Source organism: Ctenopharyngodon idella, chromosome 11 (genome assembly GCF_019924925.1).
Source record: "Ctenopharyngodon idella isolate HZGC_01 chromosome 11, HZGC01, whole genome shotgun sequence".
Lineage (NCBI taxonomy): Eukaryota > Metazoa > Chordata > Actinopteri > Cypriniformes > Xenocyprididae > Ctenopharyngodon > Ctenopharyngodon idella.
Genome location: NC_067230.1, coordinates 2,923,449 through 2,946,716, shown reverse-complemented (window position 1 = coordinate 2,946,716; position 23,268 = coordinate 2,923,449). Strand labels below are relative to the sequence as shown.

The 23,268-nt window shown below is 36.8% G+C and overlaps 1 protein-coding gene across 4 annotated transcripts in view; it reads left to right on the top strand.

Moving 5' to 3' along the window:
• The first annotated feature begins 4,893 nt into the window (after nucleotides 1–4,893).
• The window catches only part of lima1b (LIM domain and actin binding 1b), a 30,670-nt gene continuing 12,295 nt past the window's right edge, over nucleotides 4,894–23,268 (top strand). Inside the window, exons 1-4 of one of the 4 annotated variants that reach the window (XM_051913134.1) lie at nucleotides 4,894–5,033; nucleotides 13,320–13,441; nucleotides 15,296–15,341; nucleotides 19,466–19,861. In XM_051913134.1, the coding sequence (XP_051769094.1) occupies nucleotides 13,320–13,441; nucleotides 15,296–15,341; nucleotides 19,466–19,861 (564 nt within the window). In that variant the 5' untranslated portion in view covers nucleotides 4,894–5,033. The other 3 variants (XM_051913137.1, XM_051913138.1, XM_051913139.1) reach the window with 3 other exon arrangements.

Sequence of the window (23,268 nt, the reverse complement as noted above, 5' to 3'; positions counted from 1 at the left end):
GTAAACACTGGTTATCATTCTGGAGAAATACTGGGGGATTTACATGGCAAGGAATAAGATCACAAATTATGGAGAACAATCCAGAATTATGGAAACAAATTTTAACAGAAAATAGTACAGAAACAGATCAGATGGTCTTGCAATTTAGACTGTGGGACATTCTTGGAAATATTAGTGATAATATTAACAAGGGAATCACAGAAAAAATTACAAAAGGACCTATGGTTAAAACATTTGGAGGAAAAGACAGTCATTATGGTATGAGGATACAATATGAAAATAGATGGTTGTATGAGTATTACCCAATGCCTATAGTAAGGGTACGACATCCCAATATAACGGGAAGAATATTCTGGGTGATACCCACATATATCCCAGAATATCATAATAGTAAAAATATTATGAAACCTGAATGCAGATTATCCTATGACCTGAATGGAGACTTAGATGACCAAACAGTAATGTACGCCCCCAGGAGTTTATAGAGAGTATTACATCATGAGGCAGACAGAGATCCCAGAGTTTATAAAGTTATGAATGTTGGATGGTCCAATGTCTACATTATAATATAAGGAGGAATGACCTTAATCAAGGGATTAATAGATTGTTAACTAAAAGAATTACAACAACCTTACCAATATTTATGGAAAATATGTTGGATTTTAACAACCAAGAGAAAGGCAGATGTATGCCTTTAGATCCATGGTACTGGCTTGTCGCCAGACTGCAATATGCTGAAAAGAATGCAAGATTTAGGCAATGGACTACTGAAGACTGGAAAGATTTAGGAGAAAGAATTATGCAAGGATGGATCTTAGTGAGAAAAGCCTTAGAAAAAACAGCAACTACAGTGATAGATGCAGAGCAAGGAGTGTTGACAACAGCACTGAGAGTGGTTAAATGGATTATTGATAATTAGTATGTACTAATTTTGGTAGGAACAATAATAGGAATGTTAATTGTAGGAGAATTAACAGGCGTAAATTGATTGCTTAGAAATTTTCTTAAAGATGTGTTTTGTTGCACATGTTGCAATATCCTAACCTGCAATAACCAGCGATGACCAAGCAGAATTGCAGGAGTCTTTGCTGAAAAGAGGACGCAGAAAATTGAATATAAAGACGCCAAAGGGACATAGTTGGTACTAACCTTTTGAAGAGACTTTAAAGAACTCATCTTAAGCATTTAAAAAAAAAAAATAAATATGGCCGAAAACAACACCAATGAGACTACGGTCACGATCAAGGGAACAGATATCCCGAGTTTAGTTGGGATACTGGTAATGCAATTTTCTTTAACACTTTGGTTAGGAATAATGATCAGGGATCATTTTAAAGTCAAAGGCACAATAGGAATTGTTTTAATACACATGATAAAAATTGTATATAACAAACTAATTATGGGTGATATTATGCTGATTTTGATTTACCGAAGCAAAAAGCTACTGGTGATGTTTACTTACTTAGAGAAACTTGTTTTGTTTAGTGAAATAATCAGTCTTGTATCATGTCTAGCAGTGGCATAGCCACGGGGGGACCATTAACATGTAGGCCCCCCAGATTTCAGATCGATTTGTTATTCTCACGTTGATTTGCTACACTGACGCATGCCGCGCGATAAAATGCAACAGTTGTTTTTAGACTTATTGGTTTGATTATTTCACGTGTTGCGCGTAGCCTCTGCTGTTATTATCTTTGCGCGTGAGAGTTCATTATTATGCGGTGAGTGGCAATGTGAAGCGGCACCCGAGGCTTCCCGTTTCCAGGACGCGCATCTCAATGCAGTGAAATCCGGTGGGTGCTCGGGCTCACTAAATACTCTCCATTCATTTTAACCAACAAAAAGTCGTTAGAGAATCAAGAACCTCTGACTGCAGCGCACACAGCTTTCTTCTCGTCATTATAGTTCATTTGAGGCAGTTTCATGCTCAGATATTGCGTGTGCGGCTGTGCGCGCTCAGACTTTGTTCCATGTAAATCAAACATGCTTTTTCTCTAGAATTGTCTTCTCTCCTGGATTTAATGTTGCTAGAAGCTATCAACCATCAAACTTACATAACTGACTGTTAAAATAACACCTATAAATTGTAAAGAAATTAAGTATCTTTTTATATAATAACTCCATGTACAAATTATATCATTTTCAAACTTAGCCTACTTTAGTCAGCCAGCTCTCTAGATATTTTTATTACCTATTTAATATATATATTTTTAAAGTGCTTATTGTAGCCTAAATAGATGCTTATTGAATTATTATATTTAGCGAACCACTACTGATCATCATCAAATAGGACTATATCAGCATGAGAGTAATCAAAATGGCTTGGGGAATTTATGACTCTGGATAATCTGAGAATAGAGATCACGGTTTTTCCACGATTCAAAAAGCAAATTGCACAATCAAACAAAATAATATGTAGGGCTAATTTACTTGAGGTTCTGACAAAATGTTTTATTTAATGTTCAAAATTAATTTATGAATATCTAAACTGTTATAGATGAGTCTAATATTTTTTATTATTATTAATTTAAAGAATTCATCATGTAAAAAAAAAAAAAAAAAATGGCAATGCCAAATGGAAGCAGTGGAAAATTATTACCATTATTAAATGGATATTAGGAGCTGTAATTTTAGGTGTTAATGCCATGTTGGGAACAAAAGGAATAACAAATTTAGTTATAACTTACATGATGTTTTTAGAAGCTCCAAGAAAGCCTGGAATGCGAGGAAGTAATGCAGGCAAATAAATGTTATTTAGAAGAGAAAAAAAAATATATATATATTATTACTGTGATATAAGAGAAATGAAAATGTATGATTAATTAAATGTATTAAGAAATAAACTAGTACAAATATAATAAGGGTAATAGAATTGTGAAAATAAAAGTGTGAGTTAACAAATACTGTATGAGGGGTTGAAGGAATAAAATCAAAGTTTTTGTATATGCTTTGCCAGTAAGGTACTGTAAAGAAATTCTCAAAAATTTACTGGACATGGTGGAAGAGATGGAATCACGGGAGTCCAGAAGGAAGGTGGTGGCCAAGGTCTTGTTGGAGACTCAAATCATAACTATTGGGCACTGTGTGTCACATATCGTTTTGGGTTTTGTTCTTGTTTTCTTGTCTTTTATTTTGTAGTTTTATTCATGTTGCTTGTGTGTGCCATGCTTCCCTTGCTCCTCATGTTCTCCCTTAGTCTATGTGTCATGTTCTGATTGGTTGTTTATGGTCATGTGGTTTTCAGTTCTATTCTGTCATTGGTTCCCTTGTTCCTTGTGTCACTTCCCCATTGGTTGCCATAGTCATGTGTTCACTAAGTTCATGTATTTAAGCCATTGTCTTCCCCATGTTACTTTGTTGTGTATTGTTAATGTAACCCTGCTGTCGGTGAGTCTTCTAGTCAAGTCTGTTCTAGTCAAGTCTGCTCATGTTCAGTTCAAGTTGGTTGCTTTCTTTGGTTTGTTCACTTTGGATAATTCAATAAACTGCACTTGGGTTCATCAAGCTCGCCTTCAGTTTGGACTGAATTGTTACAGAATACACGACCCACAATATGGACCCAGCAGTTTCCCAGTTCTTGAATCTTTGTCAAGAGGGAAGAGCTATTGAGGACTATGTCAGGGATTTTTTTTGTGTTTCATTGATCATGTACCCTGGGACGAGACTTATTTAAAATGGTGCTTTCAATGTGGTTTGGATGATGAATTTGCTGAACTCATGCCTTCAGTTGACCACCCATCTACGCTATGCCAGCAAATGGACTTTATTTTGTTTTTAAGTGGGTCAAGTTTCACTGTGAGTGAGGCTGAGGCATATGCCAAGCCTGAGCCTCTTCATGTCACGCCTGCCATGCCAGGACCTGCTCACACCATGCCAGCCACGCCAGGGCTTGCTCACGCCATGCTTGCCATGCCTGCCACGCCAGGGCCTGCTCATGCCATGCCTGCCACGCCAGGGCCTGCTCATGCCATGCCTGCCACACCAGGGCCTGCTCCCGCCATGCCTGCCACGCCAGGACCTGCTCCCGCCAGGGCCTGCTCCCGCCATGCCTGCCACGCCAGGGCCTGCTCCCGCCATGCCTGCCACGCCAGGGCCTGCTCACGCCAGGGCCTGTCTCAAACTCAATTCCTGGAGGGCCACAGCTCTGCAGAGTTTAGCTCCAACCAGCTCCAACTCACACCTGCTTGGAAGTTTCTAGTAATCCTGAAGACATTGATTAGCTGGATCAGGTGTGCTTGATTAGGGTTGAAGCAAAACTGTGCAGAGCTGTGGCCCTCCAGGAATTGAGTTTGAGACCAATGATTTAAAGTGTTATTCATGCTCGTAACACAAATGGTACGGTTGTGCACTATAGTTAAATTGTTTGAATTATGGACAATTATGAACAAAACCTGCAATGTAGAAGCAATATTAATAGTGATGCCTTATCAAACATCACTTATAATGGGGAGGTGTATTCTGACATAATCTAAGTAAAGGTTTCTGAGCAATGGATGGTATATTAAAATATGGATTGGTAAATTTCTTTTGGTTTTTGTTTCTTGGTGAGCTTAATATGTTGATTTGTGCATTTCAGCCCTTTACTTGGATTGTATAAAAGTTTACACAGAGAAAGTCTCAGTGATCTGTGAAGCTACTGTTTGACTTGACTTGTTCAGTTAACTCATTTGCCAAGAACAACAGGAAAGCAGATACTCCAGGAATAGCACAAGTGCACACACACACACACACACACACATTCAAAACACACCTGCCAGGTGACATACAATGCCTGAGTTAACTGGTGCGTAGTGTCACATGATGACAGTTCCACCAGTCCTGGTGGACCTTTCTCTAGACTCCACCCTTTGTAAAGTCACATGGGACAAGCTCCTACACAAGCACAAGGAGTGTCAGATATCACAAAGTTTTTTCTAGAATCAGGTGACACATTGAAATTCTGTAGTGAGTATTCATAATCGAAACTGGATTAAGAAAAGACATTGAAGTCCGAAACCTTTGAAGATAGGAGGAACTGCATTTGAATTATAGAGGTGGGTCTCTCCTCATTGACCTGTGATAAATGTGGATGAGCTTCCAAAATGTGTGTATTTCATGGACAAAATAGACAGCAACTGCCAAATTTATAAATTTGTCAGATTGTACTTTTGGTTCAAGTGCATCATTTAGCATTTAACAAGCAGGTGAAGCAGTTGAAGAGGGAGTTTAGAAGCTATTTTGTCAGCCAGCGCTTACCATGTCAGGTGAAGATCCAGTTTGACCACCAGACCTTCTTAGGAAGAAGGAAGTCTTTGTGTTCAGAGTGACATGTCATATCTTGTGTCTTTAAATGTCACAAAGCTGAACAGACAATCATGCACTCTTTTTGACAAGACAAAAAGCCTATTGTTTTCAAAATATTGTCTATATTTGACTTTATTTTTTTCATTAACATAACACATAAGATCATATCAAAAAGGTTATTTTACTTTCACATTCATGTCAAATTCTTTCACTTACCAAATACTAAAACACTTGGTTTTTGTTCTCCATCTCCATCAAAAGGTCTAACAAATATTGAGTAAATACTGAGAAACACCTTTCTTTCCTTTTTATTTATTTTTTTATTATTATTTTCTTTTTATTAAATTATTATTGGTTGACAAAAGTTATAAAGAAATAGTTTAGAATTGTTTGTGTTTGAAATCATAGAATGTTTCTCATTCTCATCTTCTTTGAAAGTCCATGCAACCACAAAGTACAAAAAAAAAATCACAAATATAAATGGGCAGTTTAATCCAAGTCTTCTGAAGAGACACAATCACTTTATTTGTTTAAAACCGTTGAAACCATTGATCAACACATACATAAAACATCAAACATTGTAAACACAGAAGCTCAACCATGCAGCTATGATAAATTAAATCTGTTCATCATACTCATAGTTTTCAGTCACGTGACTGGCAAGAAGATCGGGCAGGCAAAACACCCTAGGATTGCATTACAGGCCTGTCATTTTTCCATCTCAAAAGAAGAAAAACAAAAATATGTGAATAAAATGCAAGTTTTTGGCCACCTGTGATCCATAGTAAGTGCCTTAATGTACTAAAAGAGTGTTATTAAAAGACCTAATTCAGCACACACCTTATTGATGATGAATACTATATACAGGTGAGATAAGCCAAAGTCCCTTTAAGACAAGTCATTTCACTCGGCGGCCATCTTTGAAACGCCTCTTGGGCATCCAAGTGCAGCTCCTATCTCTTTGAATGGGGAAACATCAAATTCTCTAAAGCTTCTAAACGCTCGAATCATGACAAAAACGGCATTTTTCAGGCTGGATCAAGCTAATGCGCATGCGCAGTCCTAAATGCGCGTCTCTTGTGCCTCATTTCGGAGGCGCGCGTCTGACTGTTTCTATAGAAACCGGAGCTTCTAACGGCCGCTGCAGTGATGTGATGACTTTACCAATCGACGATTGGCTCTTATTTAGAAGGCGGGACTTATTCCGCCATATTGCGCGTTGCACTTTCTCCCATTCATAATAATAAGAGTGACGCGTCTTCTGTTATTCTATAGTCTTTGGATAAGCACAGAATATGAACGCAATGTGTTAAATGGTTAAGTGTTTTCTTTACAACGGTTTTCTATGGAAAAAGCGTAACAAGAAATTGTGTGTTGCATTTATATTCTGCATTAATCACTTAGTATGCATCATTAATAAGGTGTATATTAAATTTGGTCTTTTAATATTACAATGTTACTTCATTATTATGGTGGTCAAAGGAGGGAAGTCTTGTTCTGCCCTCCAGATGGGCATTTCTGTAAGTGTGTGAGGTCACGTGAAAACTATAAATAAAGAGTTTGTGCCTCATCATTTTGGTTGCGTGGATTTTAATCTGTGGAGGGAGAGAAATCTCTTAATGTTCATTCAAAGTATATCTTCATTTGTGTTTTGAAGATGCACGGAAGTCTTATGGGTTCGGAACAACATACTGTAAGCACGAGTGATAGAATGATAGTATCTTCATATTTTGGGTGAACTACCACTTTAGGGTCACTCTGTGACTACATTTGTAATTACATGAAGGTACATTAAATGTAACTACAAAATAATGATGTATATAAGTACATTGGGTCCATTAATTGTTTATAGGTGGCTACACAAGCAGTGTCTGGAGAAGTGAATTTGTAGGAATATTTTGTTTGTTCCACCCTGGTTACCATTCGATGCACATGACATCATACTGACATCATACTGTGTGTTCAGGTTGTTGAGTTTTTGATGATTCAGTGTTTAGGTCTTTGCTTTGGTTATGTCAATCATCACAGTGAGCGATCAAAGGTGATGTGCAAATATTAATGTTTTAGAAAAAAAGTAAACTATAATTTATTTTCAAAAAGTTGTGTAGACGGACGTGATGGTTCTTAATCTAATTCTTTTTCTCTGGTATATTTTGAGATGACAAAAATTACTCTCTCTCTCTCTCTCTCTCTCTCTTTCTCTCTCTCTTTTTTTTTTTTTTTTTTTTTTGCTGGATTGTAGACTTTTATTTGATGCTTTTCTTGGCCATTGTTTTAGACTGAGCAAGTGAGTGAGACTGGAAAGTATTTTCACTGCTGTGAAGCCAGGAAAGTCAGACATAGAATCACAAAGAAGAAAAAAAAAAAAAAAATCACACAAAGTTCAGACTACAGAATATCAGCAGATATTAACAGCAGGACAAAACACTGCAAGGTAAATTTGGATGAATCTCTTTCATGTTAGTAAAAGAAAACTGCATGCACATATTCTGAATTTTTGATGCATTTTCTATGCATTAATCCTGTTTTCTCATATTTGTTGTTCTAAAACCACTGGTTTATATGCACTCAATAATATATATGCATTTTAAATCTGTGTTGATATATAAGGTTAGTCTGTCAGTCGCACCTCTCAGGTCAAAGTCTCTGTTAACAGGCGCTGCCCATGTTGGTGTGGCTGTGATTATGTAAGCATTACTATTCACTCAATGAATGAATCAGTCTATACGTAGCAATAATACATTTATAACAAAAGAGTTTGCTTTGCAAATATTCATCCAGTTTTTAAAGTACACTACGTACCTTTTTTGTTTGAAATTAACAACATTTAAATATTGAAGGAGTACATCATAAATCCATCTTCTAAACCTTTGTTTTTGCCTATAATAATTTAGGAACCTGCACACTTCATTCATGTGTGATTGCATTCTATCAGTAAAATACAGGAAAGAAGGTCAGGCTACATGTAGAAGGTTTCATAGTAGCTTGAAGCCACAACAAATGACCCTCAAATCAAATAGAGTTTGCAGTCAAAAAGAGAAAGAAACAGTGTTCAACTCTTAATAAAACACAAATCAGCATCGGCTTGGTTTTTCATTGACTGTGTCACCAAAAACAGTGTTTCAATGTCAGTCGCTGATTCAGTTACTTCTTTGATCTATTATCCTACAAATATAATAAAAGCCAAGTTATAATAGTTCAGTTTCCACAGTTTTAAACTGTCTGATATGAATAGCAATGATTGCACCTTTTGTAAAGATGAGTCAACAAAATAAGCTAGACATCTTTTCAGATATCTGTCTTCTTCCATTATTTATTGACTTGCTTATTTTGTGGAGTAAGGGAGTTAGATTTTTGGGTGCATTTTATTTAGAGAGGACAGTAGGAAGATAGACAGGAAATCATGGGAGAGGAGAGAAAGAAATTGGACCAGGAAAGGACCTCAAGCCGAAAGGACCTCCCAACTCTAAGGTTGCCCAAAATGCAACCGCACCACATGTCGGACAGGAGCTATGGCTCCGACAGGAGTTGGGAGTTTTTATGTCATAATTGACATTGGCACTGATAAGTCGATCACTTGTAACCATGAACACTCCGGTGTGCCTCAAGAACAGAGTCGAATAACGGATCCAAACTCACAAAATGGCCAAAGTAATGTTCCTCTGCAAGTAACTTGTAGTTTTATGCTTCAACTGCTAGAGTTACCTATAAAAGTTAGTTATACCAAATTATATATGATTTTAAGTTAACTCCTCCTAGAGTTTTCAGCCTAACCTTCCAAATGTTTTTGTTTGTCTATCTAGTAAGAAATGTAACAACCACCCAGAATGCCCTGGTAACTGCATCTCAGCCATGCAGAAAACTTTTGCAATAGTAGAGTATTGCTCTTGTTTCCTCCCTGAAGACCCTAGCAACAGCTTTAAATGGCTTTTTTTCATGTAGCCATTTCCATAAGACTCAAACACGAGTAAACATCATGAGTAAATAAAACACCTTGTGCACACAGATGGCTTTGTGGAAATTCATTTAGCAAGATCCTGCATTATGGGTAGTTTACTCATTGAGTATACAGTGGTTGTACACATGTAATTACAGTACATTTTGGGATTGAATGAGAGTGCTTTTTGATGCGCACCATGGGTTCGATTGATGTCAGAGGTTGGTTCGTTTGGATGATGTGAATGCTGTATTTCGAACTCGGGTGTGCACCCGCGAACCGCACCCGAGTTCACATAAAAAAAGGTGGCGTGATGTATGGTTCATGTGAATTCCGGTATGGTTCCCTGCTGCTGTGAACGCAATCGTGAAAGTGAACTGCTATCAAAGACTATAGACTAACACAAGACAAGTGATGTGAGCAACTCTATCCATTTTGGCACCTTCTCTTTCATAGCCGTTAGCAAAATAGGTATGCGGCTTCAGGTTGATGACGCAAGCATACCGCAGTTCCAACCCAAAAAATATAATGTGAACAGAGACCAGCGGGGGAGGGGGGAGAAATAGAACTCTGGTTTGGATCAAGTAATTGAACCAAGTGTGAAACAAAGTATGAAATATCCACTGGTTTTGGACATCATAGTGCACAATATAAGGGAATAGGGGACGATTTTAGACAGAGGCACCACCATCTGATGCATCCACAATCCTCAAAACACATTTTATGCATTCTTGAGAATTTGACTCACACTCTGTTTCTGCTTATATGCTGGGGCAAAGTAATGGTGGTGAAAACAAAAACAGACATACCAAGAAACCAAAACAACAGTGCTAGCATGCACTCACAGTGTGCTGTATTACTACAGATAGATCATGATCCTAAGGTTTATCTCCATGAATAAATCATTGTTGGTCAGACAGCAGTCTCAGGAGAGACTGTAGTGTACATTGTGAGTTTTAAAAAGCTTAGTGTTATAAATGAATAGTGCTAATAAAAGGCTGGAGATGTTCTCACTTGAAACAAGTAGAGGCTTGGACCTTGGAAAGCGGAGATCCAATTCAATGTAACATTATGACCCAACACGTCCCATTACACTAACATTCATATACAATTAATCCACAATCCATCTCCTTACACAGGGGCTGTTTATATATTGGTGCAGAGATGGACTGCAAAACATATACAGTATCTCACAGAACTGAGTACACCACTCACATTTTTGTAAATATTTTATTATATCTTTTCATGTGACAACACTGAAGAAATGATATTTTGCTACAATGTAAAGTAGTGAGTGTACAGCTTGTATAACAGTGTAAATTTGCTGTCCCCTTAAAATAAGTCAACACACAGCCATTAATGTCTAAATTGCTGGCCACAAAAGTGAGTACACCCCTAAGTAAAAATGTCCAAATTGGGCCCAATTAGCCATTTTCTCTCCACGGGGTCATGTGACTCGTTAGTGTTACAAGGTCTCAGGTGTGAATGGGGAGCAGGTGTGTTAAATTTAGTGTTATCGCTCTCACTCTCTCATACTGGTCACTGAAAGTTCAACATGGCACCTCATGGCAAAGAACTCTCTGAGGATCTGAAAAAAAGAATTGTTGCTCTACATAAAGATGGCGTAGGCTATAAGAAGATTGCCAAGACTCTGAAACTGAGCTACAGCACGGTGGCCAAGACCATACAGTGTTTTTAACAGGACAGGTTCCACTCAGAACAGGCCTCGCCATGGTCGACCAAAGAAGTTGAGTGCACATGCTCAGCGTCATATCCGGAGGCTGTGTTTGGGAAATAGACGTATGAGTGCTGCCAGCATTGCTGCAGATGTTGAAGGGGTGGGGGGTCAGCCTGTCAGTGCTCAGACCATGAGCCGCACACTGCATCAAATTGGTCTGCATGGCTGTCGTCCCAGAAGGAAGCCTCTTCTAAAGATGATGCACAAGAAAGCCCGCAAACAGTTTGCTGAAAACAAGCAGACTAAGGACATGGATAACTGGAACCATGTCCTGTGGTTTGATGAGACCAAGATAAACTTATTTGGTTCAGATGGTGTCAAGCGTGTGTGGCAGCAACCAGGTGAGAAGTACAAAGACAAGTGTGTCTTGCCTACAGTCAAGCATGGTGGTGGGAGTGTCATAGTCTGGGGCTGCATGAGTGCTGCCGGCACTGGGGAGCTACAGTTCATTGAGGGAACCATGAATGCCAACAGAGCATGATCCCCTCCCTTTGGAGACTGGGACGCAGGGCAGTATTCCAACATGATAATGACCCCAAACACACCTCCAAGACGACCACTGCCTTGCTAAAGAATGTCTCCAGACTTAAACCCTATTGAGCATCTGTGGGGCATCCTCAAACGGAAGGTGGAGGAGCGCAAGGTCTCTAACATCCACCAGCTCCATGATGTCGTCATGGAGGAGTGGAAGAGGACTCCAGTGGCAACCTGTGAAGCTCTGGTGAACTCCATGCCCAAAAGGGGTTAAGGCAGTGCTGGAAAATAATGGTGGCCACACAAAATATTGACACTTTGGGCCCAATTTGGACATTTTCACTTAGGGGTTACATTGTAGCAAAGTGTCATTTCTTCAGTGTTGTCACATGAAAAGATATAATAAAATATTTACAAAAATGTGAGGGGTGTACTCAGTTCTGTGAGATACTGTGTGTATATATATATATATATATATATATATATTCCTTGTAATGCTTTTGAACTATATGCATAAAATGCATAACATTTGTTTTGGTAAAATTTACTTTGTTACTTAAATACAGAGAGCCTACACTTCCTGGAAAAACCAGCTTGACCAGCTTATTCTCGTTACACTATAAAACCTGATGTCATGTGAAAAAACAGGAAAGAAACGTGAATGAAGATTTAGGGAGAACATGGGAGAGCCGACCACAACTGCACAGTGTCTGTTGTCTTTTTCATATTAATACAGCGTAAGAAAAAGAGGAGTGGGCTGGAAATACCTTCACAGATTGACATTAAAATATCAAGCATTACATTATTTTTCTGACAGATAAAAATAGGGAACACTCATTCAGTCAAACTCACAGATCAGGATTTTTTGTAGCACATCCACATGATTTGTTTCAGTCATTTTGAGTGTAAGTTCCTCAAACCGGTAATGACACCCATAATTTAAAACGCGTAGACTAGTTTGAATAAAGGTGGATATGTTGTATTCACTCATAGTGAATGGTTAGACATAGATTATGGGTACAGTAACTATACTTATTACACGGCTCTCTGGAATACTTGATTCTGATTGGTCAGTCGCTACATTCAGTATTAATAGTAGTACTGTAATATTGTTACTGTGTTCATCTTCTTGCTAAGACAATTGTATTGTATGCTGTATGCGACAATAATAAACAGATAAGATTTCAAAGCAGTTTAATCTCAAATCAATATCAATATCTGTTGTCTCTATTATTATTTATATGGTGAAAAGAAGTGTAATAAGCGGTATGACTGTACTTTTTCAGTCGTCTTGGCTTGTTTCTTCACGGAAGCGTTGCGTTCAGTGAGCTTATAAAATATGTAAACAGAAATCAATATTTTGTATCCATTTATTTATTTATGTGGGAAGTAGACGTGTAATAAGCGGGATAATGTACATCCAGCCAGTTGTAATCGCAAAATAAACCCCTTTAGGGTTCAGATGTCCAGTGTGTTTTGGTGCTCTTGTGGTTTTGTACAATATGTAAATTTCATATACTTAGTTAAAAACCCTCTAAAATAAGAATAATTCTGTCCTCCAGACTACACTTCCAATATCATCATATTTTATGTGTTTTTTTAGAAGTGAACACAGTAAAACAACACTGTCATACATTCAGGCAAGTCAGCTACATACTGAAATTTGATTTTAATGGAAACATGGAGCTGTGTTCTCATGGGGCAAGTTGTCATGTGTTTAAAATGTTAAAACGCAGTTTATTAATCAGACCATTTTTGGGGCCAAACCAATAATTAGAATGTTTGTTGGCCATAACAATAGTTTGATATATCTGAATGTTACCTTTTGCAAGTTTACGGTTCCATTCATTGTTTTGAGTTTCATATCTGCATTACTTTTTTCCATAGATGGATGCGGGGCCATTTAGCAGGAAACAGTGGGCATCACAGTCCTTACGGATAACGGCCAAAGAGCTCTCATTGGTTGGGAGTCGTGGCAAGAACAATGCCATCACTGAGCGCTTTTCCAAGTGAGTGATATTCCCTTTATTTCTTCATATTAACACTGCTTATTACATGGCTCAAAGAAAAAAGATGTGCTCATCTGTGAAGATTATCTTGTTGAACAAAACGTGTAAGCAGCATCATAATTTTTTGTTGGTCACAGAGCTTATTTTCTACAATAATCAAAAAGCCAATGCAAACTTATAGGTTGGCCTACAGAATTATGTAATTTAAGCAACCAGTCTCTCTTTCCATAATATGTAATTGGTGCCATTTTGCATCTCAAAACTGTTATTGTCTGTAAAATAGACCTCAGAGGACTTCTGTAGCTATGTTTCCATCCACCTATTTTTATGCGCATTTTGGGATATTGCATAAAAAATGCTGGATGGAAATGCCAAGATGTGCATAAATTTGAAAAATGCACATAAAAAAATGTATGCACGCAGTGGACCAATCGCATCACAGCGTCTTAAATGTTGGTTTGATCATTCTGAATCGCCTGAGCCAAAGTCTGTCATTAAAAAGATTTGGTTTAAAGCAAGAAAACAAAACCATCACTTGATACAAGCAATGACCTAATAAGAGACACAAGAGCTTGTCCAGGAAGTACTTGAAATACAGGAAGATAACCTGAATTGATAGTAAGATAAGTAAAATAAGGAAGAGCTCTAGACAAGATCATGAAAATGTTCCCACCAGTTTAAAAATTTAATGTAACATTAAAATATCCATAGAACCACTGAAACCATGACAAGAGAAAACATTCAAATTCTATGTACTTTTTTCCAACATCAAGATTTTTTGTTAAAATGCATATAAATTAATTATTTTTGCCAAAAGTGGTTCAGATGAGTGAGCCCAAACATGGTTTTACTTACTCTAGTACATTATGAAGCCCATTTGAATATTGCCTATATAAAAAAAACATCCGAAGGACTTGGCCAGGGACAGACTGCATATTTTATTTATGAATTGATGATTAATTTGTTGTATTTATTTTAGTGTCAATACTCCAAACCGACTTAATCACTTCAACAATGACTATTATTTCTTTTAAAGAAAATAAAATATTGTATTGAGCGTCAGTTTCAGAAGCAGATGTAAAACTAGCAGATGTAAAACTAGCAGCTTTTTTGGGACATACAGCTCATGTAATTCTCTGTTATTTGAGATCATTTTAAGATTGCTACAGAGAGATATCAGCTCCGTTGCACAACCCTGCCGCTTATGGTCCTCAGGTGAAAGCAAGAACAGGAAAGGTGACAAATGTTTGCTGCTAGTGAATGCCAGTAGGGGGCAACAATTTTCCAACTCTATTTGGACCAACATTCATAAACTTTTCTTTCCTTGCTTTCACCTGAGAGCCATGAGCTTTGAACACAATATTCAACTAAGCAGTGTTGTTGATTAACTGCTTTTCCAGTAATTAACCATATTGGTTTTTATATGTGTTTTGATTCACACTAAGTTTGTGATATCGATATCACTAAATATTGTGTGAGTTGTAACTTACTGATGCCCTGTGAATGCTCTAGTGATCTTACACCTCGTCTTTCTCTGAAGTGTGTATGTCTTTGCCTTTAATGTCATCAAACAGAATCATGAAAAAAAAAAAAGAAAGATTTTTTCCTGAACACAGTCTGCTATTTATTAGACAAAAATCAGAGCAATGTTTTTAATGAGAAACAGTTTTTATCATTTTCAGAGAAATCAAACTACAAATGGCTTACTTGTTGTCTCTGCATATTAAACTGAAAGAGGAAATTGTATTCTAACATCAAAAAGAAATGTTTAGATTGTTATACGATAATGAAAATGATACCTTTTAAACATTTACTCTTCTTTTTTCGTTTCTCTTTCCTTCTCTTTCTTTTTAGATATCAGAAAGCCGCTGAGGAGGCGAGTACAGAAAAGAAAAAATCGGTAAGTGTTACTGGTGCACCATATAGAAGTTACAAAGACAAAAGACTATATAATGTATTGTGTTGTGGCAACTTTTATCAATGCACTCTTGGATGTCTGCTAAATGAATAAATGTAAATGTGACCTAATTCATTCCAAAATTGTTTGACTTTCTTCCTTTGAACACTGAATGAGAAATGTACTGTACTGCATTGTAGCTTTGACAATCCCATTTAGTTTCTAGATTATATTTCATTATATTAAAATGAGAATTAATTGACAAGTTGTACAAGTTTGGAACGACATGAGGGTTGAGTAAATTATTGAGTAAACAGAATTTTCATTTTTGGTGACTTTCTTAAAACTTCAGAATCAATACAAGATACAAGACATTAGCTGCTTTTACATGGACCCTAATAATCTGTTTGTAATCAGACTAGTAGCACAGACAAAAAAAAATAAGTCACATGTAACCATGCCAATCGGAATGAATAGGCCAAATACGATTGAAATTTCAGTTGGTATGTAAGGGGTGGTTTAAACCTTTTCTAATCCATTCAATTGTACATGTAAATATTTGTTTTCATGTAAACATTGTTTAATTTGATCTTTTTTTGACGTGCACACTGCACAAATATACAGACTTTCTCACTGTTGGCGAGCACTTCACAGATGATGAGAATTTTAGAATGACACGGCAATCATTTATTATACTATATTCAACAACAACAACAGCTCGTTCTGTGCATCATATGTCGTTGCATATGCCAGAACTTTGCATATGCCAGAAGTTTCGTTTTTTGATCCAAGCAGATTAGAAAAGGTTTAAAGGATTAGTTCACTTCAGAATTAAAATTTCCTTATAATTTACTCACCCCCATGTCATCCAAGATGTTCATGTCTTTCTTTCTTTAGTCGAAAAGAAATCAAGATTTTTGAGGAAAACATTCCAGGATTTTTCTCCATATAGTGGACTTCACTGGGGTTTAACGGGTTGAAAAATCCAAATTGCATTTCCAATGAAGCTTCAAAGGACTCTACACGATCCCAGACGAGGAATAAGGGTCTTATCTAGTGAAACGATCGGTCATTTTCTAAAAAATTTTTAAAATGTTATACTTTTTAACCAAAATGTTTGTCTTGCACTGCTCTGTGATGCGCCACACGTTTCATAATCACGTTGGAAAGGTCACGCGTGACGTAGGTGGAAGTACGGATCCAGTGTTTACAAAGCGAATGTGCAAAGACTATGTCGGATGATTTTGAAGTTGGAGGAGAAAATGAGATGAAGTTTTTCGCCCTACCGCGGTACTTCCGCCTACGTCACACGTGACCTTTCCAACGTGATTACGTAATGAGTGGCGCATCGCAGACCAGTGCAAGACGAGCATTTGTGGTTAAAAAGTATATACATTTTTATTTGTTTTAGAAAATGACCGAACGTTTCTCTAGAAAAGACCCTTATTCCTCGTCTTGGATCGTGTAGAGTCCTTTGAAGCTGCACTGAAACTGACATTTGGACCTTCAACCCGTTGAACCCCAATGAAGTCCACTAAATTATCAGGAAATTTTCATTCTGAAGTGAACTAATCCTTTAAATCACCCCTTACAATCCAAACTTTCTTACAAACCATGACTTTTTTAATTCCATCTGTGCTACTAGTCCGATTACAAACGGATTATTAGGGTCCATGTAAACACAGCTAATATTGAAAACTGAAAGGCTGCATATTAGGCATTGAAGCTAACAAAAATATGTTCTAAGAACGTTTTAAAAATGTTTTTTCTTGGTTATACAAATGTTAAGGGAACATTACATTTTATCATTCTTCAAATGTTATGACAATATTACTTTTGAATGTTCTTTGAACATTCTGAAACAAGTAGTGACATTTAAAAAATGTTACATGAACGTTCAACTAAAAGGTTTCAGAAAAAAAAGGTAACACTTTATTTTAGGGTCTTTTAACTAGTTGCTTATTAACATGCATATTACTAGAATATTGGCTATTTATTAGTACTTATTAAGCACATATTAATGCCTTATTCTGCATGACCTTATTCTACATTCTTAATCCTACCCAATACCTAAATTTAACAACTACCTTACTATCTATTAATAAGCAGTAAATTAGGAGTTTATTGAGGGAAAAGTCGTAGTTAATAGTTTATATGTGTTCCCTAAACTAAAGTGTTACCAAAAAGAAAGAAAAGTTCCATTAATGATGTTTTTGTGCTAACATTTTGAGAACGTTATTAAAGACCAGATAACTTTAAACGAACATTCTAGCAACCTTACTGAAAGAACGTTTCTTCAAAACTTTGAGAGAACCTTGCCAGAACGTTAGCCAATGTTCTGAGAGCGTTCCCTTTTAGCTGGGTCTTTATATGCAATCTCATATATTAATATTCTGACCTAAAAATCTTTTTTTCTTTTCTTTTTTTTTTTTGCAACCTCATGTATAAGGAATGAAAACAGACGAGAAAGAGTTAAATTTCATCACATGCATCATTTCCTGTATGCAGGTTTCACTGCAGGCGCCTTTTAATCATCTCCGACCCCTCCATCTCACACACATTCCCTCTTCCCCCTTTTTCCCTTTCACTTCTCTTTTTCCTTCCTTCATGGGGGCTGTTCAGTGGGGCTGGACTAGTTCTTACAAGTTTCCTGCCTGCCGCACATCTGGTAGAGCTTTATCACTGATGTCCAGCGCCCAAGGAGCTTGAAGAAAGCAGAGCAGAGAAAAGACATAAAGAGCACCCTGTCCATCCAGGTCTTTCCTCTCGTCTCCTACAACTTCTCTATCTGGTGTCTCGTTTCGGCATGCTTTCACAAAGACTGTTGCATGAATTCAGTCCTCTATCTACTGAGCTTGTCTTGATTTGGAGCAGAGACACAGGGTGCGATAGAAAACAGCCTTTCTTTGTTTGAATTGTCTATTGGACTGTTTTAACTCATATTAATAGAGTTTGTGTTGACATTCTGCTCAGTATGTTGATGGTGGTGATGTAATACACTTTAAAAAAAATCTTGTACTAAACCGGTGATGTAAGAACAATGTTTGATGGCTTGATGAAATGATAGTGTTTTAGGGGGAGTGTGTCATCAATGGCTGTTATTATTTGGTGAGTGTTATAGTAGGGATTAAACCCTAATTGTGTTTTGAACAGCTGTTTCTTAGATCATTGTATTATCCTCGTGAGGAGATATTCTCTCATGTCTCATCATGTCTGTTTTCGTGGGGTTGAGTCACCTGACACTTCTATTCCAGACAAAATATCCTAAATTAAACTTTCAAATGTTATGCTAGTTTAGTGGTAACAACTCTTTTGTCAATAATGTACACTAACCGTCAAATGTTTGGAAACACTTTTGAACGGACAATGTTTTGATCTAAAGGGTTCAGTGTTATTTTACTATTATATATATATATTTATGTTTTCCGTTTTCATTTTAATTGTAGTTAAATTTATTCATTTTTTCAAATTTGTTGTGCTTTTGTCATTATTATTGTCTTTTTATATAAACATTCAGGTTTATTTTTATTACAGTTTTAGTTCAGTTTTTATTTATTTCCATTTAGTCATTTTAGTGATTTAACTTTAACTTATTTCAGTTAGTTGTCAAGGTAACATTTAAAATGTTCATTTAGTTTAGGTTTTTCATCTGATATTTATATTCTATTTTATTCCAGCTATATTTCAATTAACAAAAACGTTTTCAATAGTTTTATTTTTTGTTAATGATAATAACCCTGAATGGTTATGCTTAAATTCTTGAAATGAGCTTTGTAGATTTGTAAATTATATGTATAAAAGCATACATTTACATTATAGAATGGACTATTTGGACTTTCAACAAGTCACAAGTGAAGTTGGTTGAAAGATTTCCCAGATTATACAGAACTGTAATCTAGGTAGAGAAGAATATAAAATAAAAAATCTGATTTTGATTTAGCAATTTACAGATATGAATGATATACGTAATGCAGCTGAGGCATATCTAGAGACCAGAATATCCTAGAGTCTTGAGCTCTTTTTCCTTGTAAGCAGTAGTTAGTAAAAAGTAGTAAAAGTAGTTGGAATACAACACAGGTGTCTGAAATGAATGTCTGAATTAATTAACCTCTGTCACTCTTTCTCAGTCTGTTGACAGTTTGCCTCTGTCCGTGCGGACAGGAAACCTGAGTGTGCTGAAGAAACGCTGGGAAAAGACGCCTCAGGAGAAACCTGCTCCTCAGCTGAGCGTGGCACCTGTGAACCGTACAGCTCAGTCTGCCTCCTGCAAACCCAGCAGTCCCCCAGAACCACCTGCTTCCTCCAGCAAACCCGTGCGACAGGCCAGCCTGAGCCAGGAGCCAACGTCCCATGAGAGACCTGCAAAAACAAAGGCAGACATGGAGACTAAACAAAAGAAGTGGGCAGAAGAGAAGGAAGATATCGAAACTGCATCCGATCCATTCTCTCCAACTTCCCCTGTGGAGAAACCAGCCTTGCCTATGAACAACCTCAAAATGATGTTTGAAAAGGGCAAAAGCAAGGTGAGAACATCACAGATCTCTTTATTCTCTATATTTCCTGGTATGTTGTGAAACAACCCAACAATGATCCGTAATCTAGCATTATAATGTCCATCAGTTGCATTTTTCTCACTTACATGCCAAATCTTGCAAAAAAAAAAAAAAAAAAAAATGCCCAGGTCATATATTTCACCTCAAAATCAAAAGAAAGAAATCCAAAATTAAGCCTGTTTTAGGACAATTAAATTGAAATTCTCTTTCATCACAGCTGAACACAATTTTCCTGCAAACTGCATTCCTGTAATGTGAAATCTTATTCTCATTAATGTAATGTGAGGGGGAAAATCTCACTCCCAGTATTTAGTACAAGTATGTAAACGTAAATTAAGGACAGTACATCTAACACTAAAGGCAGCTATTTACACTTAGCATTAAAAAACTGACACCCTTTAGTCTTCTTCAAAACTTTGTGACTTGCAGTTCAATCTGATCTTTAGTGAAACCAACTATTGACCTCTGTGTGAGGAGAAAATGGCCACTGAAAATGGCCTCTGGGATGGATTAAATCTTTGAGTTAATGTATATATTACATTTTGAAGGTGCCATACACAGTAATGTTCAAAATATGTCTCCATTTTTTGGCATAACCTCGTATTAAGTAGTTACGGAAACTGTAATTACCAGAGAAATAATTATTCAAACCCCAAATTAAATGTATGTGAACAGTGCTGCATTGCTTTATGTAGAACAGACGCAGGATAAGTTGGTATAACGTCTTTTTAAATGAGTTGGATCTTTGATGATATTGTTAAACCCTCTTGTTCGTGCTTTGGCAAACATGTCAAACCAGCTTGTGGATTTAAATAGACATTTTGGCAGCTTTTTACTTCTGTTGTGAATGGTAAATAAGGGTGTGTTCACACTTGGCAAGTGTGAATGCTGCCATCCGAACATTGCTGCACACCAAACAAGCAGTCCGAGACCCAACTTTTCAACCAAAAACAGGACGTGGTGTCAACAAGATGTGACCCTAACAAGGACAGAAGGCTCAAAAATATCAGTTTTTTCTCATCATAGTCGCAAAGTTGCCCATCACAGTTCAGTACATTGGAAACGCCGCCTCCTTGCAACAGATCTTCATTTGTGTGTGTGATGGTGGAATTCCTGTCACTGTTTTGACTCCTTTGCACATTTCATAAGCTTTTCACGAGTTCTCAGCTGGTAAAAATACCATCATATGAACATACATACAACCAGTGCATCTAGACCAGCACACTGCATTGTTTAGGATGTTCAGTAAGTTCCGTGGCAAAATATACAGCATTAAAGCTGGTTTTTCTATCTCTGTGTTTGGCATTAAAAATGACAGTGTGAATTCTAAGCGAACCAGGACTAAATGTATCTTCTTTTTTTTGTCCGGACCAAAAGAGAACCAAACTACAAGTGTGAACATACCCTAAGTCAATTTATGTATCATTTCATCAACTAACCTGTACATAACTTGATATGGATATGTGTCCAGTGGATATACGTTTCTCGGCTTTACCTCATTTGACTGAGTGCCCATCCCCCATTGTCATAACCAGAGGCCAGGCATGTCCTCACATTCCTAACTGATTCCTTGGAATCTTATGGAATGTCTCATTCCATGCTCAAGTTGAGTTAGCAATCTGCTCTCTAAAACAGTGACTGGATCTAATATTGTCTTCATAATAATCTGCAGTTATTAGATAATGAAAGCGCAGTATAAAATACAAGTTATAACTCAATGTTAAACACATCTAAGGCTGTCTTTTTGTTCTGCCAAACTGTAATAAGCAAGACGTTTTGATTAAATTTAAGGGATCATTATCTGTATCTAGCGTTGAGTACAGTGAAAAGGTTTTCATTTGTCCAGTGTAGTGTTCTCTCATTCAGATCTACTTTCTTTTGGTGTGCTTTTTATATGTTGTCAGTCATGTTCATCACACAAAGAATTACCGAAAGCTTCCTTCTTTTTCGATTTGTACAACATCAGCAGCCTGTTGCAGGCCCAAAGCTCAAAGCTTAGTCTTGCAATAGCAAATACAATATAAACTGACAGTGAATTACTAGATCCACTTCTTAGGTGGATAAAAGGGGAGCAATATCAACATCATGAAAATTTCTTTACATTTTTTATATCTAATTTTATCTTTTATTTATTACCTTTTCAGTTTCTTAATCTGTTGACTGAACTTTTACAGTATTAACAGGATAAAGACAGGAGCCGGAGCAGGAAAATGTTACATTTTCATTAAAAAATGTCACGATGGAAAACAATATTATTTCAAAATAAGCTTCATTTCCTGTCAGAAAAATTTAACAAATTCCCAAGGTTAATTTTGTTGTGAAAAATGTTCTTGCCGGTTCGTGAGATTCACCCAGTGATATTTAGTTGTTTATTTGTATGTTTAATGCGGTCTATAAGCAAGTATCTTACTTAGCTAGCTAGGTGGAGTTTGTGACTATGGCCCTGAGTCATGTTCTTTAAAATTCCCCAATCCAAAGGGGTGTGATGCAGAGACAAGTATGTCTATTGTTCGATCACAGTGAGGCAGTTGTTTGAGCTGTTTCCTGCCTCCCGAAATGCTGGTTGAAAAGACAAAGGAAAGCAAATGCTGGTGATGCAGATGAGTCCCTCTTTGACCATCACACATTAAAAAGACTCTTCAATACAAGTCACATTCTATGAACGGCATCTGTGACATGCTGTCGATTAGCACAAACAATTATTTTACATCGTCTTTTAGTTTGTGAAAACATTAGGGGCAAAAAATGTTTACAGTAATCTACTTAGCTGAGCCAGCTCATTGCTCTAGAATAAATGTTAAAATACACACTGTTCTAAGAGTATAAGCCACAAGACTTCTATATGTTAATGTGAGACTTGTGTAATAAAAATGCTTGTCTAATAAAATACAAGGTAACACTTTATTTCAATGTGCCATTGTTACAAATGCTACACGGATTTATTATATTATTAACATTTAATTATGCATAACACTAAGCAAAACCCTAAACCTACAGTAAATATGTGTTGTTAATTAAGATTACTCATTACTTATTTGTGTAATTACATTGTAACAGTGGCACATTAAAATAAAGTGTAACCAAATAAAAAATTAAAACAAGCACTTTAGGCACAACACACGTTCTACCCAAATATGTCAATGGTAGACACAGGCTCAATTTCATGGACAGCTGCCTTCCAAAATGTTAGCTAAAATTAATAATTTTACTTACCCAAACTTACCCAAATATCAATGCATCTGGTTTAATGGCACATCTCACCTTAATCATCAAACTAACACAAGAGCGCATAGTCAGTTATTCCATCTGACCTAGAATTGGCTGTGTGTCGGTACACTGTAAAAAAGAATGGTTGGTTTAATTAAAAAAAAAGTAAG